We start from the raw sequence: 12798 nt of genomic DNA on the forward strand, positions 1-12798 counted from the left end.
AACTCATGCAATGTATAGACCTAAAAATGACTCTGGCTTTATAATTACATTACAAATGCAAAGTTGCAATTTTCAGTTGATCATTTGTAAAGTGCAATGATTACATTTTTGTGGCTAGTTGCACCTTAACAACAAAGGTGGGCATCCTGCTGGCTGAATGTTGGCAATGCCCACAGAGAGGTGGCTATGCCAAGAGACCCTTACATTGAAGGTGCAGCTACCTGCAGTTTGAGGAAAGGACATCTCTAAAATGATACGGAAACAGTGCTGGAAATTTAAACATTGCACTTTACAAATGATGGGCTGAATATTGCAACTTTGTCTGTGTACATGAGTTGTTTTCTGGGATATTTTATTCTCTCCCAATCTCCAACCGCCAAGATCTACTCCCCAATAAAAGCTTTCCACTCAGCCATGGCTTTTTTGTATGAGGCTGTGGCGTCTCTGTCATGGATAGTGTCCTTCAATAATTCTGTTTGAATAACATATAGGATGGTTGCAACACACTTCGGATAAGTTAGATGTATTGTGTAGTAATACGCCATTAGGTATAGCAAACCCATGCAGGTCTTGCTTGGCAAAGGTGGTGATGGGAGTGGTTCCTATGGCGACAAGGCAGTTGGAGTCATCTACAAGTAAGACAGGGCTGGACAGAGATCTCTTCTGGAGGTAGACGGTAGGATCTTCTGTAGGCTAAAGGAGATAGCAAAACTCTGATAAACATCCATAAGATAGAACTACCAAAGCAGACCCTCTACTACCATTATGTATATATTGCATCTATGACTGAAGTTATAATTATTTGCATGTAGTATGTGAATCCAAAGACGGCACCATTTTATGTACTGATGAAAATACAAAAACATGTCTTCCAATAAAAATTGCTTAACCTCCTGCTGAAAGCTGGTTTACATGCCGACTTCTTCCAAAGGAGGGAGCGGTGCCACCAAGCTCCAAATTGCAACAGTGCTTATGCTTGAAGTTACAATTATTTCAACTGTACTATTATTGCCGCTGAAAGAATGTCCTTTCACGACAAGACAGCTTAAAAACCAGCAACATATTTTATTAAATGTTGTCCTAATTGTGAAAAGCGACCCCATTATACACTTACAAAAAGGATAAAGCATGGAAGTAAATGGCTTTATAGACACAACTAAAAAGAACATCAAGATTTGAATGTGACACAATAGCTCACCTGAAGAACATGTATCAATGCCTCACTGGCATTTCCCAATTTCTTAGGCGGTGCAGCTGGTGAAGGAAAGAGTATAGGGAGTGCAAATTCCACTATGAGAAGAGAGAAGAGAAAGCGAACAGGTGGATGGAAAGACAGAGACTGTATTAACTGTTTTAGCTCACACAATCTGTATTACCATAACTACAGTTTAGACACATGAAACAAAGGATAATGCATATAAAGTCATATGAATATATAACTGACTTAAGGTCAAAGTTATTCATTTTTAGGAGACATGCACTGTGAGGTTAATATAGGGTGCACTGAAGCATCAGCATAGGCAACATGCTCCCTGGAGGTAGCCGATGTCTGGTGTTTAGTTCGTTGGTGTTGTGACTTAGTAAGCTACTGCTGCAGATGTTGCATCAGACACCATTAAAGACGCACACATTTGAAGTCCGTTCGTCATTCAGCCAATAACTGTTTCAGAAATTGCAATGTCATCTGGGCCAACCCAGTTGGATTGCTCCCAATTCCTTAGTGAAAAGTTGATCTCCGCAAGTTTGTGAATAGGTTTTAAAATACAACTTTTAGCTAGGAACTTAAAGTGTGATAGAGGGATCCTACTTATGGTAAGATAACAAAAAAGTGTGAAAATGCCCCCAGAGCATTATCATTCTAAATATATTTGGTCAGCCTTGCATCAATGACACTCGCCTTTTCACAGTCATATCTTCAACAACACACTGTAGACACTAAGAGGTGACTTGCCACCGTCCAGGGTCATAGGTGGTTTCATCACTTTCTTCCAAATCCGTAAAACTTCACTTTAGCAACAAAGTCGTCCCATCTCTTCTTTACTTCTGCTATGTATTTGTGGTTGTCTTTATCCAGGATTCGACACAGCCCTGACACCACCTACAGAGTGAATAAGTATTAAAATCTGGAACTTTTGTTGAAAAGTAAAAATGTGTAGTCATTCACTAACATTCTGAAGATCCTTGAAGCATGGATCGGCATCCAGGGCCTTTGTGTGTCTGTCCTCTTTCAGGACATCACTGTCGATGAACAGTCTTCTTGCTTCAAACTCAAGATCAAGGAGTTGAGAGACAGCATCTTTGTTTGGTTTTTTATTGTTGTACATCTCATGCAGAGTCTTAAAATGCCTGGCCTGTGCTTGCAGACTACCCTTGTCCATTAAAATGAAAAATGATTATGTGCACTTCGAACTGTCATAAATTGTCTCCCTTTAGAAGCAGCCCTGTTATGCCTGGGTGATGTCTGTAAAGATATTCAGACAACACACAAGTAGAAAAGTTTGGAGACTCAGGACTTACCTTCTTCTTCCTCCCCGGGCTCTGGGTCCTCTGCTGGGCAAAGTGTACCATGGAGGGCCTTTACCTGCTGCTTTTTGGCTCCCTGGTGTGAATTGGGAGACTGGATGACCATACTGGATCGCTGGTCCGCGGTGTAATTGGGCAGCCGGCGGCCCGAGCTGGTTACTGTAGAAGCTAGATAGATTAGATATTTATTTGTCCTTTCAAAAATGCATTTTGTGCCTTACCGCAATTGTCGAACAATAAATCAGAAATCGACAATGACATGCTCACATAACTAAGCTGCCTGAAAGGTTAAAATGTTCTCTACAAAATGAATGACAGAAAATAATAATCCCAAATAATTATTAAGGTTTTGATTCAAACACAAACATACCTTTGAATATTGACACTGTAACATCATCCAGTTTATCCATTGTCCCATCTATAACCTGGTAGGAAGAAAAAATATTGTTTAAGATATCTTTGAGAAGTTACCCCAGATGACTCAAGGTCGTATTTACACTGTAGAAGTCAAAAGTTGCAATAACAGACAACGTGGACCAATAAGCTGCTGCACACGAGCAATGGAGAATGAGGATTGAGTTCACTAAAACCTCTATATCTCAGCCTCCGTTTTAGATAAACAAATCATTTGGGGGCAAAAAACATTTTAGAGCTAAAATGTAAATAAAAAAGTGGCGGTTTAATAAAAAATGACTGCCTTTAAAGACAAAAACTATAAACAAGAAAGTAGAACATAATTTGAATTCTAGCAGCTTTACAAGTGTGATTGAATTCAATGAATATTAAGCTAGCTAGCTAGCTAACAGACATAATATTCATTGAATTTTTAACCCAGCAATATTGGTACCGTCACAAATGAATGTGCTTTTATTATAATATGAATACATACCTTCTCTCCAATGTGTGGCCTTCTTTTCTTTCTAACCTTGTGAACTTGCTACTAGACAATGATACAGTGGAGGGTTGAAGTCCTTCGTGAGATACAGGGATTGGTTGGTCTTCTCCTTTTACTTTTAATCATGCTTGGACAAACTCAAAGCTGCATTCAATTTGTGTGACCAAAGGATAAGTGAAAGACAAATAATAATCTGGGTAAATAGGGATGATACAATTTAGCATTTGAGGAAAAAAAAAAGGTGACGATAGCGTTTGAAATTGCTAATACATATTCTTTTTGTAGTTTTCATATCGCAGCAACTACTAAAAATGATAGATCAGAGAAACCCCCCCCCCCCCATTGTTATTATGGTATTGACCCAACCAACACGCCAAAGCCAAGGCCCGCCAGGAAGTATTGCAGAACTAGGAGATATAACAGTACTGGCCCGGGCTGTGGTTCAAGTTTGCCTTTAGCAGATATTTTGAATCAACATCTGTCAGCTTCCATCTCCTCCTCAGTTCTGAAGGTTTTGAGGAACATGGCGTATTGGCGGTGAGTAGTGCTGCGTACCTGGAGTCACATTCAGGTTCAGGTCCGGACTCAAGTCCAGAGGTTCAGGTTCAGGTCCGGACTTATAAGTCCGGACCTGAACCCATGGCTTGAGTAACTAAAGTGAACTTATTGCAAGCTAATTATCAATTAAAAATAAACTCATCAACTCAAATTCAAACTCGTCCGGTTTATTGTGTTCCCTCATACTGTCCTTCCAACTTGTGTCTACATTTCTCTACAAAGTACCAATGTTAAAAAAAAGTTACAAACACTTTTTGCCACTTAGTCTACAAATGACTTATGACAGCAACTACAGTAAACTACTAGTCTACTACAAAGTTCAAACATGTATTTCATTTACCAAACTAAAGTAACCAAACAGTCCCTGAGCTGACTGAGCCTAAATCCCTAAAACGTTGCTGAAAGGTAGTGTAGACTATAATACGCATTACACTGTTACACACCTACTATACAGACAGTATACACTGTAGTGACTGTACAGTCTAGACTCTAGAGTGTAGTGTACTGTCTGTACACCATGTATTCTCTACATTTCTACATGTGTACATACTACATACATAGTGATGTACATACATACATACAATTTTGATACAAATGTCATACATAGTTAAATTAAGCATCTATCATCTATGTCACTCGGACAGTGAGGAGTGAGGAGACTGTGGACTCAAGACTCAAGATTCAATATGCAAGAGTACAAGTGTATGTGTTCTTGTTCAAGAACAGCAGCATATTGACATTGTCTGGGTCAAGTGTTGCTCTTTCGGCAGACACTATATCACCAGCAGTGCTAAAGACACGCTCACTTGGCACACTTGTACCAGGAACAATCAGGTACTTCCTTGCGAATGTACTGAGCAATGGTAGCTCATCAGATTTTTTTTGCTATCCAGGATTAGGCTGTGAGATGGCCTGTCCAGTGCCTTCTGTTTCTCCTTTAGCACTACCTTGCCAAGATATGAGTTGCGGAAAAATATGATGCGAGGTCGTTATTTTGCTCGCCAAACATCGCCGCCAATGTGGCTGAGGCTGCATGTGGAGTACTTTCTATTTTGTGGTTTCGCCTCAAGTGCCTAGCTATGTTCGATGTTCCCCCAGCGCACTTGATGACTTTCCCACACAGGTTACACTTCGCAGTATCTAGCGGCAGTTTCGTCACATGATCCACCTTACTGGATGTAAAGCCCCACGGCATTGTGTTTACATGACCCGTGACGCCGTAGACCAAACAAAGGAGTTAGCTACACTACCAAATATCCAATATGGCGGCCACAGCAGCCCACGCTGTCAACTATGTCTAAGCCAATCACATCGCTAGCTTCCCTTGACGTCACACAGATCTCGCGAGCAGTTGCGATATTTTGCGAGACTTGTTGAGTTCAGTACTGGCCGCCATATCAGAAGCCAACACGATGTTTTTCGTCTTTTCTCAGCGTTAATTTTTCGATCTATGGAAGGTTTTAGATGGTTTAGAATAAAAAGGGAAATATACGTAAGTGCTAGTTTTTTTGCGAGTCCAAGTACCGGTTCCCGACGTTCCGGTTTTAACCGGACTTGAATCGAAACTTTTTACAAGTCCAGTACCGGTTCGGCGTACCGGTACGCAGCACTAGCGGTGAGTGATTTGCTTTGTTTTTTTTGCGTTAACATTGAAGTCTCTGCTGAGCCATATTAACAAGGCACATGGCCGCAGTCCAGATTTCCGTGTTGTATGTGGAATTAATGGATGTACCGGAGAATACGGAGTTTTCAACTCGTTCTCCTACCACATCAGATGCAGACATGCTCTGTGTTTTGAAAATGGAAGCCAGCCTTCTGGGTGGATGACAACTGCATCCGAACCATCTGGAGTTGGACGTGAATATTTTGATATACCCATTTTTTCTGGTTGTGCCACTGCAACACCAGGGATGCAAAGGACCAACAGTCAAGTCAGCACATGTGTCCATTCACAGCAGGAGCAACAGGTTGAGGAATTCCCGATTCCAACCTCCTGATCAGGTAGGATGTAGCAGAGTTATTACACATGGCCATAGCCATCAGCCAGCAACCTTTAGGTGAGTCAATTTTTAAATCAATTAAGTTAAAAATAATAACTTATGAGAACAAGTTAGTAATTTCTAAGTATGCCCTTGGTCCATGTTGAAATCAGTGGCAACTGGTGACTCCAAAAATTGGGGAAGGACAGGAGGAAAACTAAGCCATGGCGTCATGTTATTTTATTATCTTGTTTTGTACTTGCATTTCTATTTTATGTATATTCTCAGTGCTGCTTGACATACAGTGGTATGCAAAAGTTTGGGCACCCCTTAGGAAAACCACTGCATCAGTTTGTCACTTGCTGAGCTTTTGAAGCAGCAACTTCATTTTAACATATGTTATACCTTATGGTAACAGAAACATCTCAGTAGTGAAATAACTTTTATTGGTCAAACAGAAACATGTGTATGTGCATTCAAACAAAAATAGGCATGTGCATAAATTTGGGCACCCCTAAGAAATAATTCCATTAATATTTAGTATTGCCTCCTTTTGCTGCAATAACGGCCTGTAGACGCCTCCTGTAGCCACAGACAAGTCCCTTAAGCCTGGCAGGTGGTATTTTGGCCCATTCTTCCACACAAAACGTCTCCAGTTCAGTCAGGTTTCTTGGCCTCCGTGCATGGACAGCCTTCTTCAAATAAATCCATACATTTTCAATGATGTTAAGGTCTGGGGACTGGGATGGCCATTCCAGAACATTGTACCTGTGCTTCTGCATGAATTCCTTGGTGGATTTTGATCGGTGCTTAGGATCATTGTCCTGCTGAAAAATCCAACCCCGGCGTAGCTTCAACTTTGTGACTGACTCTAGAACATTCTTGTCAAGAATCTCCTGGTACTGTAAGGAATTCATGTGGCCCTCAACTTTAACAAGTTTTCCAGTACCTGTGCTAGCCACACAGCCCCATAACATGATAGATCCTCCACCAAATTTTACAGTGGGCAACAAGTTCTTTTCATTGAATGCAGTGTGTTTTTTTCGCCATGCATACCTGTTCATGTTATGACCAAATAACTCAATCTTGGTCTCATCTGACCACAGTATTTTGTTCCAAAATGCTTCTGGCTTGTCCAGATGTGCTTTTGCATACCTCATGCGACTCTTCTTGTGATTAACACTCAGGAAAGGCTTTTTGCACATCACCCTTCCAATGAGCTCTTCCTGGTGCAAAGTACGCTGGATTGTGGAACGGTGAACAACTACACCATCAGCAGCCAGATGTTGTTGTAGTTCTCTGGAGGTGGTCTGTGGCTTCTCTGTGACCATTTTCACCATCCTTCGCCTGTGCCTTTCCCCTATTTTTGTCGGCCTACCACATCTTTCCTTCACACGGACTGTTCCTGTGGCCTTCCATTTCACAACTACGTTTCTGACTGTGGAGACAGACAGTTTAAACCTGTCAGATAATTTTTTGTACCCTTCTCCTAATTTATAATGTTGGATTATCTTAGCTTTCAGGTCAGTGGAGAGTTGTTTTGAGGTCCCCATCTTGCCACTCCCTAAGAAAGAACCTAGGCCAGGCACAGCCAGCTATTACCTATGTTAAATAGCCTTTTTCATGATTGGTTCCACCTGTCTTTGTAATTGAAGGTCTAATGAGCTAATCAAAGCAATTTCGTGCAGCAACCTGTCAGCTATAAATCCGTACAGGTGTTGAAATGAATGCTATTTATAAGGGTGCCCAAACTTTTGCACATCCCATTTTTTGCATTTTATTTTATTATAATAAAACTATGTAATGCTACCCTAAGAATTTTGGTCTGGAAAACACTAAAACGTCTACATCTTTGTAGGAAAACAAATGTTGTTGCTGTGATCTTCTATTATAAAGGAAAAGCAAATTGTCATGAAATCTCAGAGGGGTGCCCAAACTTTTGCATACCACTGTATAGGGCTGAACGATTTTAAGAAAAAATTGAAATTGCGATTTTTCTGGCAGAGATTGCGATTTCGATTTCTCCACGATTTTTTTTATTTAAACAAGTTTCAGTGTAACAACAAAGTGGAGCAAAAAAAGAAGTCTTACCTTAAAAGTAGTGCAAAATGGCTCAAAGGAGCTAGCTTATGAACCTCAACATCAGCAGCAGTTACAGATATTCAACCCGTGTATCCAGAAACCTGTGCTGCTTCAAATAAAGTGGCAAGAGGAAGTGAAATGTAAAGGTAGTAAAACTAAATAATAATAATAATAAAAAAAATACATTTTCCTCATCAACAAAAGATGTCCAACTGGTTACATTATTTAACATCTAGTCTGTAAACAAAAGATAAGTAAAAAAGAGTGAACACCTTTTTTAATGGAACAAAGACATGTCAGGGTAAGGTGCAGAAGAACAACAACAAAAATCAATAAATCTTCCCCTTCATCCCTTCAGAGATTTTTGGCCAAGAAAACCAACATGTCAACCTTTGCTGGCTTCAGACTTGCACGCTGACATGTGACAATATTGCCACTGGCACTGAACAGTCTCTCTGATGGTGCACTCATTGCTGGTATGCAAAGGTACTTACGAGCCAACTTGCTAAGCCATGGGAAGTTGACATTGTGCACTCTCCACCAGGCCAGTGGATCTTGCTCTCCATCAATGGTAGGAGTTATGAGGTAGTTGTCCAGTTCTGCTTTAATGGTATCCTCCAACTGCACAGTAGAGGAAGCAGGGACCGCCTTGGTCTTGAAAAAGCTGCCCAGTGACCGCTTTCGCTTTGTAGAGGTGGATGGTGGTTCTTCTTCTGCACTCAGGGGCATGGGATGGGTTGTGACACAAGCCCTCTGCTCCTGCAACACACAGTAATAAGAGGCATCAATGTTTTGCTATCAGTTGTGATTAAGACCAACGAGGCATTTTGTCTAAAAGTTTAAAATGTCAGTAGAGTATAGTTCAAAAATAAAAAACACAAATACAACTTTGTTTTATTTTGAAACAACAAAGAAAAAGGAAAGCTTACCTTTTGTGCCACCTGTTCCATTTCCATCTTCACTCTGTCTTTGATGTATGGGACATTCTCTTCACTTATGTAGCTCTTCTTGAATCTTGGATCAAGGAAGGATGTGATGTCCAAGAGCTCCTGTGTCACTGGGTCGCTGTATTTCTCTTCAATGTAGTGGAGAGCTCTTGATTTGATCTCCTTGGTGAGATTCGTGTCCTGGTCAGTTTCAGCAAGCGTTGCTGTTCTGAGGAGATGGAGCACTGGCTTCAGGTATGACACGCTTACGTAGTCCTCACCTGAGAGGGCGTCTGTGAACTCCTGAAGAGGACCGAGGGCATTGTTTACAGATTCAAGGACATCTGTGTCTTGCCAAGTGAGGACCAGGTGCCGCGTCTTCCTGTCTTCAGACAGAACCTGGCACAGTGCCTTGCTCTGCTCCAACACCCTCCCAATCATTTTCTGCCGGGAGCCCCATCGTGTCGGACATTCAGTGACCAGTGACTGTTGAGGTAGGTTCAAGTCTTGCTGTGCCTGTTTTAGTGCCGCCTTCTTCTTCCAGCTGTGAGTGAAGACCGCAACCAGCTGCTTGCAAAGTCCTGTGGCCCGTTTGATTCTTTGCTCATCTTTGACAGCATTTTCTGGGGGAAAACATTACATGTATTACAGTATGAAAAGCCATAAGGATAGCTCATAACACAGTATTCATAACATACCATTGATTACATCTGTTGTCATGTATTTAGTTCAATGACGTTTTTTTAGCAGCACTTCAGGTGGTACTACCACAGTAAGTTATTGCCCATAAATTAATTTGTAATTGGTAATTAATGCACAAGCAATTAATATGCTTCTTAGATATTCCACTAAAAACCAAAAAATCATTTAATCCGTATAGTGGCATCAGCTGATGTTGCACCAGCCTGACATGTGCTACTACTAAAACACGTTAGCTGTTTATTGTACCAAAAACACGTTAGCTGTTTATTGTACCAAAAACACGCTAGCTGTTTATTGTACCAAAAACACGCTAGCTGTTTATTGTACCAAAAACACGCTAGCTGTTTATTGTACCAAAAACACGCTAGCTGTTTATTGTACCAAAAACACGTTTCCCCCTCGCACCGAAACACACATTACATGGCCTCACTAATCCCTAATCCTTAAAACGTGCACACACATACAAAGTTTACCGATGAAAGGGTTCATTTTTCTCCCTAGGATAAACAGTATGTTAAAGTAGCATTGCGCTAACAGTTGGTCAGCTAACGACAGCTTGACAACAAACTTCTCGGCGCTTCGTCCCCAGATAATACGAACTCTCACACTTGTAGTAACCTTGTAAACATACACACTCGCACAAACACACATTCTTGTACTTACCAATTGCAAGATGCAGCCTGTGTCCGAAGCACTGCAGTCTGGTCCATTGGTTAAGTCCCATTGCTTTGACCATATTTGAAGCGTTGTCTGTTATTATGCACGTCTGGGCCTCTTCTTTTAGACCCCAGTTGGCCAAGCACTCCTTCAACCCCATGGCAATATTCTCCCCGGTATGGTCAGTGGGGAAGTATGCTTGAAATTGAATGACAAGCTACACACTGACTTGGGTGGCGAACACGTGATCTGGTCACGCGCAGCCTGCAGCTTTCTGATCGGTAGCTGACACAGAGCCTTGGGCATTCATGTGAAATTATTGACGAAATTATTATTATTAATATACACCAAGCAAAAACCGCAGCTTTGACGATCCCAAAATCGTGTTGTCTGAGATCGCGATTTTCGGTCCAAAACGATAGATCGTTCAGCCCTACCACTGTATGTGCTCTTGTGTTTCTAATTTGTGTATGTCATAAAGGGGGGTCTTATATGGGTTTATTTACTTTTACTCTGGAAATATTTAAATCTGGAAAGCACTTTGCTATATAAATACTAATTATTATTATTATTATTATTATTACTAGTATATTATTATACTAGTTCGCTACTTATCTCTACTTTCTTCTGTCCAATGAAAACTTAAGCAGTAAAACAGTGATTGATCGATGATTTGATCTTCCTCTTGCCTCTCAGAAATAGTGGAGCAACCTCCTCTGCCTCTATGGACCAGCCGCACTGGTTGAAATGCATAGCAGTTTTCACTAGCCAGAACACAGGACCTTCTTCCTGTAATTATTTTCACAGACACTATTTAATTGGACAGGGGCTGCTGGTGTAAAAGCCATATCTTACATGATAATATTACTCTAACGTACAACACTTGACTTAAGTAGTCTTTCTTCTAATTGTGTATTATTACTTTGAATATGTCTCCAGGAAGAAGCGGGTACATCTGGCGGAGATCTTTCCAGACGTGCAGTTTCATTTGCCATCAATGTCCGTGAAAAATGCCACCTGTCCCAGGTATTGCATCTATTAGTTGCTTTGTACAAAAGTGTCTACTAATTGACAATGAATGTAAGTGTGCCTGTAGTCAAAGGGGTTGAAGAGTGGTGATAATCTTTGTATGTCATTTTCAACCTTGTGTTCAGACATGGGGGCACTTTAGTAATGTTAGTTAGCTATGGACACTCGGACTGTAAATGCATGCTCTGATGTATTTTTTATTTTTGTATTTTCTCTTTCAGAGAAGTGTCAACGATATTGTCCGGGGGTCCAACAGTATCAAGCGGCTCTTCTGGATACCTTGAGAGACAAAATGAAGAGGGTCTTCGAGAGTCATTCAGGGAGTACGACGCTGCTCCAAGAGGAAGCATTGGCAACATTTGATCATTTTCAGGATCCTTTCACCCTAATGGCCACCACATACATGCAGGATAGCACCATTCAGAATCTTTTTAACCCAGTGAAACCAGAGGAAATAGTTGTGTCTCAAAAGGTTTGTAGAGTTAAAAAGGGAGACTCAAGAGTTCTTGTAATCACAAACTAAAGTTTTTACTATATACCCCTAATTAATAGTCTACAACAGCTGTTGTCCGACTCCAGAATCTTTGATATGATCAACACTGCAGCACAAAGCTGCAACAAAGATGGGTTTTTGTATGACATTGTTGATGGGAGTCTTTTTAAATCTCACGCTCTGTTTTCAATAAAACCTACTGCTTTGCAGCTGATCTTGTACACTGATGAAATAGAGATATGCAACCCCTTGGGGTCACATGCTTCTGTAAACAAATTACTAATGGTTTATTATACTCCAGGAAACATAGACCCCAAGTTTAGATCGAAGCTTGCGGCAATTAGACTCCTTGCTATAGCAACAGATAATTCAAGGTTTCAAGGTTTCAAGGTTTTATTGGTCATATGCACAGCAGATACAGCGTATATGTTGGCAATGAAAATCTTATGTCGCGTGCTCCTCCAACAATTCAACATACATGGTGCAAATAAGATAAATAAAATAGTGAAAAAGAGAGAAGAATATTTACAGTAACAACAATAAAGATTTGAGGATGTGAAATATATACATATGTGGAATACATTGAGAGTATTTAAATACTTTACTCTGTTGAATGAGGAGGTATGGGCAGATGCATCTATTTATGTATAACAGATGTATATGACAGATATGTGTAATATATAGATATGTGTATTATAAACAGATATGTATGGCAGATGTGTATAATATATATATATATATATCAGAGGTTGCGCTAGACTTTTGTCCGTCATTTTGACGGGCAGGGTCGTAAAAAATCCGTCATTGTCCATTATTATCTGTCATTGTATTTTAACTTTTAAATGGTTATATTAGGCCTAAGCCATAATGCTTATATTTAATAGCCTCAATTGTTTTTTATTGACTTATTGTCATAAAAAAAATAATTCACAGAACAAGCGTGTTTTAATAATA

General features: G+C 40.4%; 1 protein-coding gene and 1 long non-coding RNA gene across 3 annotated transcripts; one reads left to right on the forward strand and one right to left on the reverse strand.

Annotated features, from left to right (window-relative positions):
- Positions 1 to 5392: 5392 nt before the first annotated feature.
- LOC134859094 (uncharacterized) lies at positions 5393 to 11973 on the forward strand. Its single transcript, XR_010165043.1, has 3 exons — positions 5393 to 5591; positions 11262 to 11348; positions 11573 to 11973. It is a non-coding gene; the product is annotated as an uncharacterized LOC134859094 (long non-coding RNA).
- Positions 7946 to 10745, reverse strand: LOC134858401 (E3 SUMO-protein ligase ZBED1-like). Of its 2 annotated transcripts, none has more exons than XM_063874257.1 (3): positions 10139 to 10745; positions 8967 to 9586; positions 7946 to 8796 (listed from the first exon to the last, which is right to left on the reverse strand). In XM_063874257.1, the coding sequence occupies exons 1-3, from the start codon at positions 10314 to 10316 to the stop codon at positions 8392 to 8394; spliced, it is 1203 nt and encodes a 400-aa protein (XP_063730327.1). In that variant the 5' UTR covers positions 10317 to 10745; the 3' UTR covers positions 7946 to 8391. The 2 variants fall into 2 exon arrangements, with proteins under 2 accessions (XP_063730327.1, XP_063730328.1); XM_063874258.1 differs by having other exon boundaries at positions 7949 to 8796; positions 10329 to 10745.
- Positions 11974 to 12798: the final 825 nt, after the last annotated feature.

This window comes from Eleginops maclovinus, chromosome 22, assembly GCF_036324505.1.
Source record: "Eleginops maclovinus isolate JMC-PN-2008 ecotype Puerto Natales chromosome 22, JC_Emac_rtc_rv5, whole genome shotgun sequence".
Taxonomy (NCBI): domain Eukaryota; kingdom Metazoa; phylum Chordata; class Actinopteri; order Perciformes; family Eleginopidae; genus Eleginops; species Eleginops maclovinus.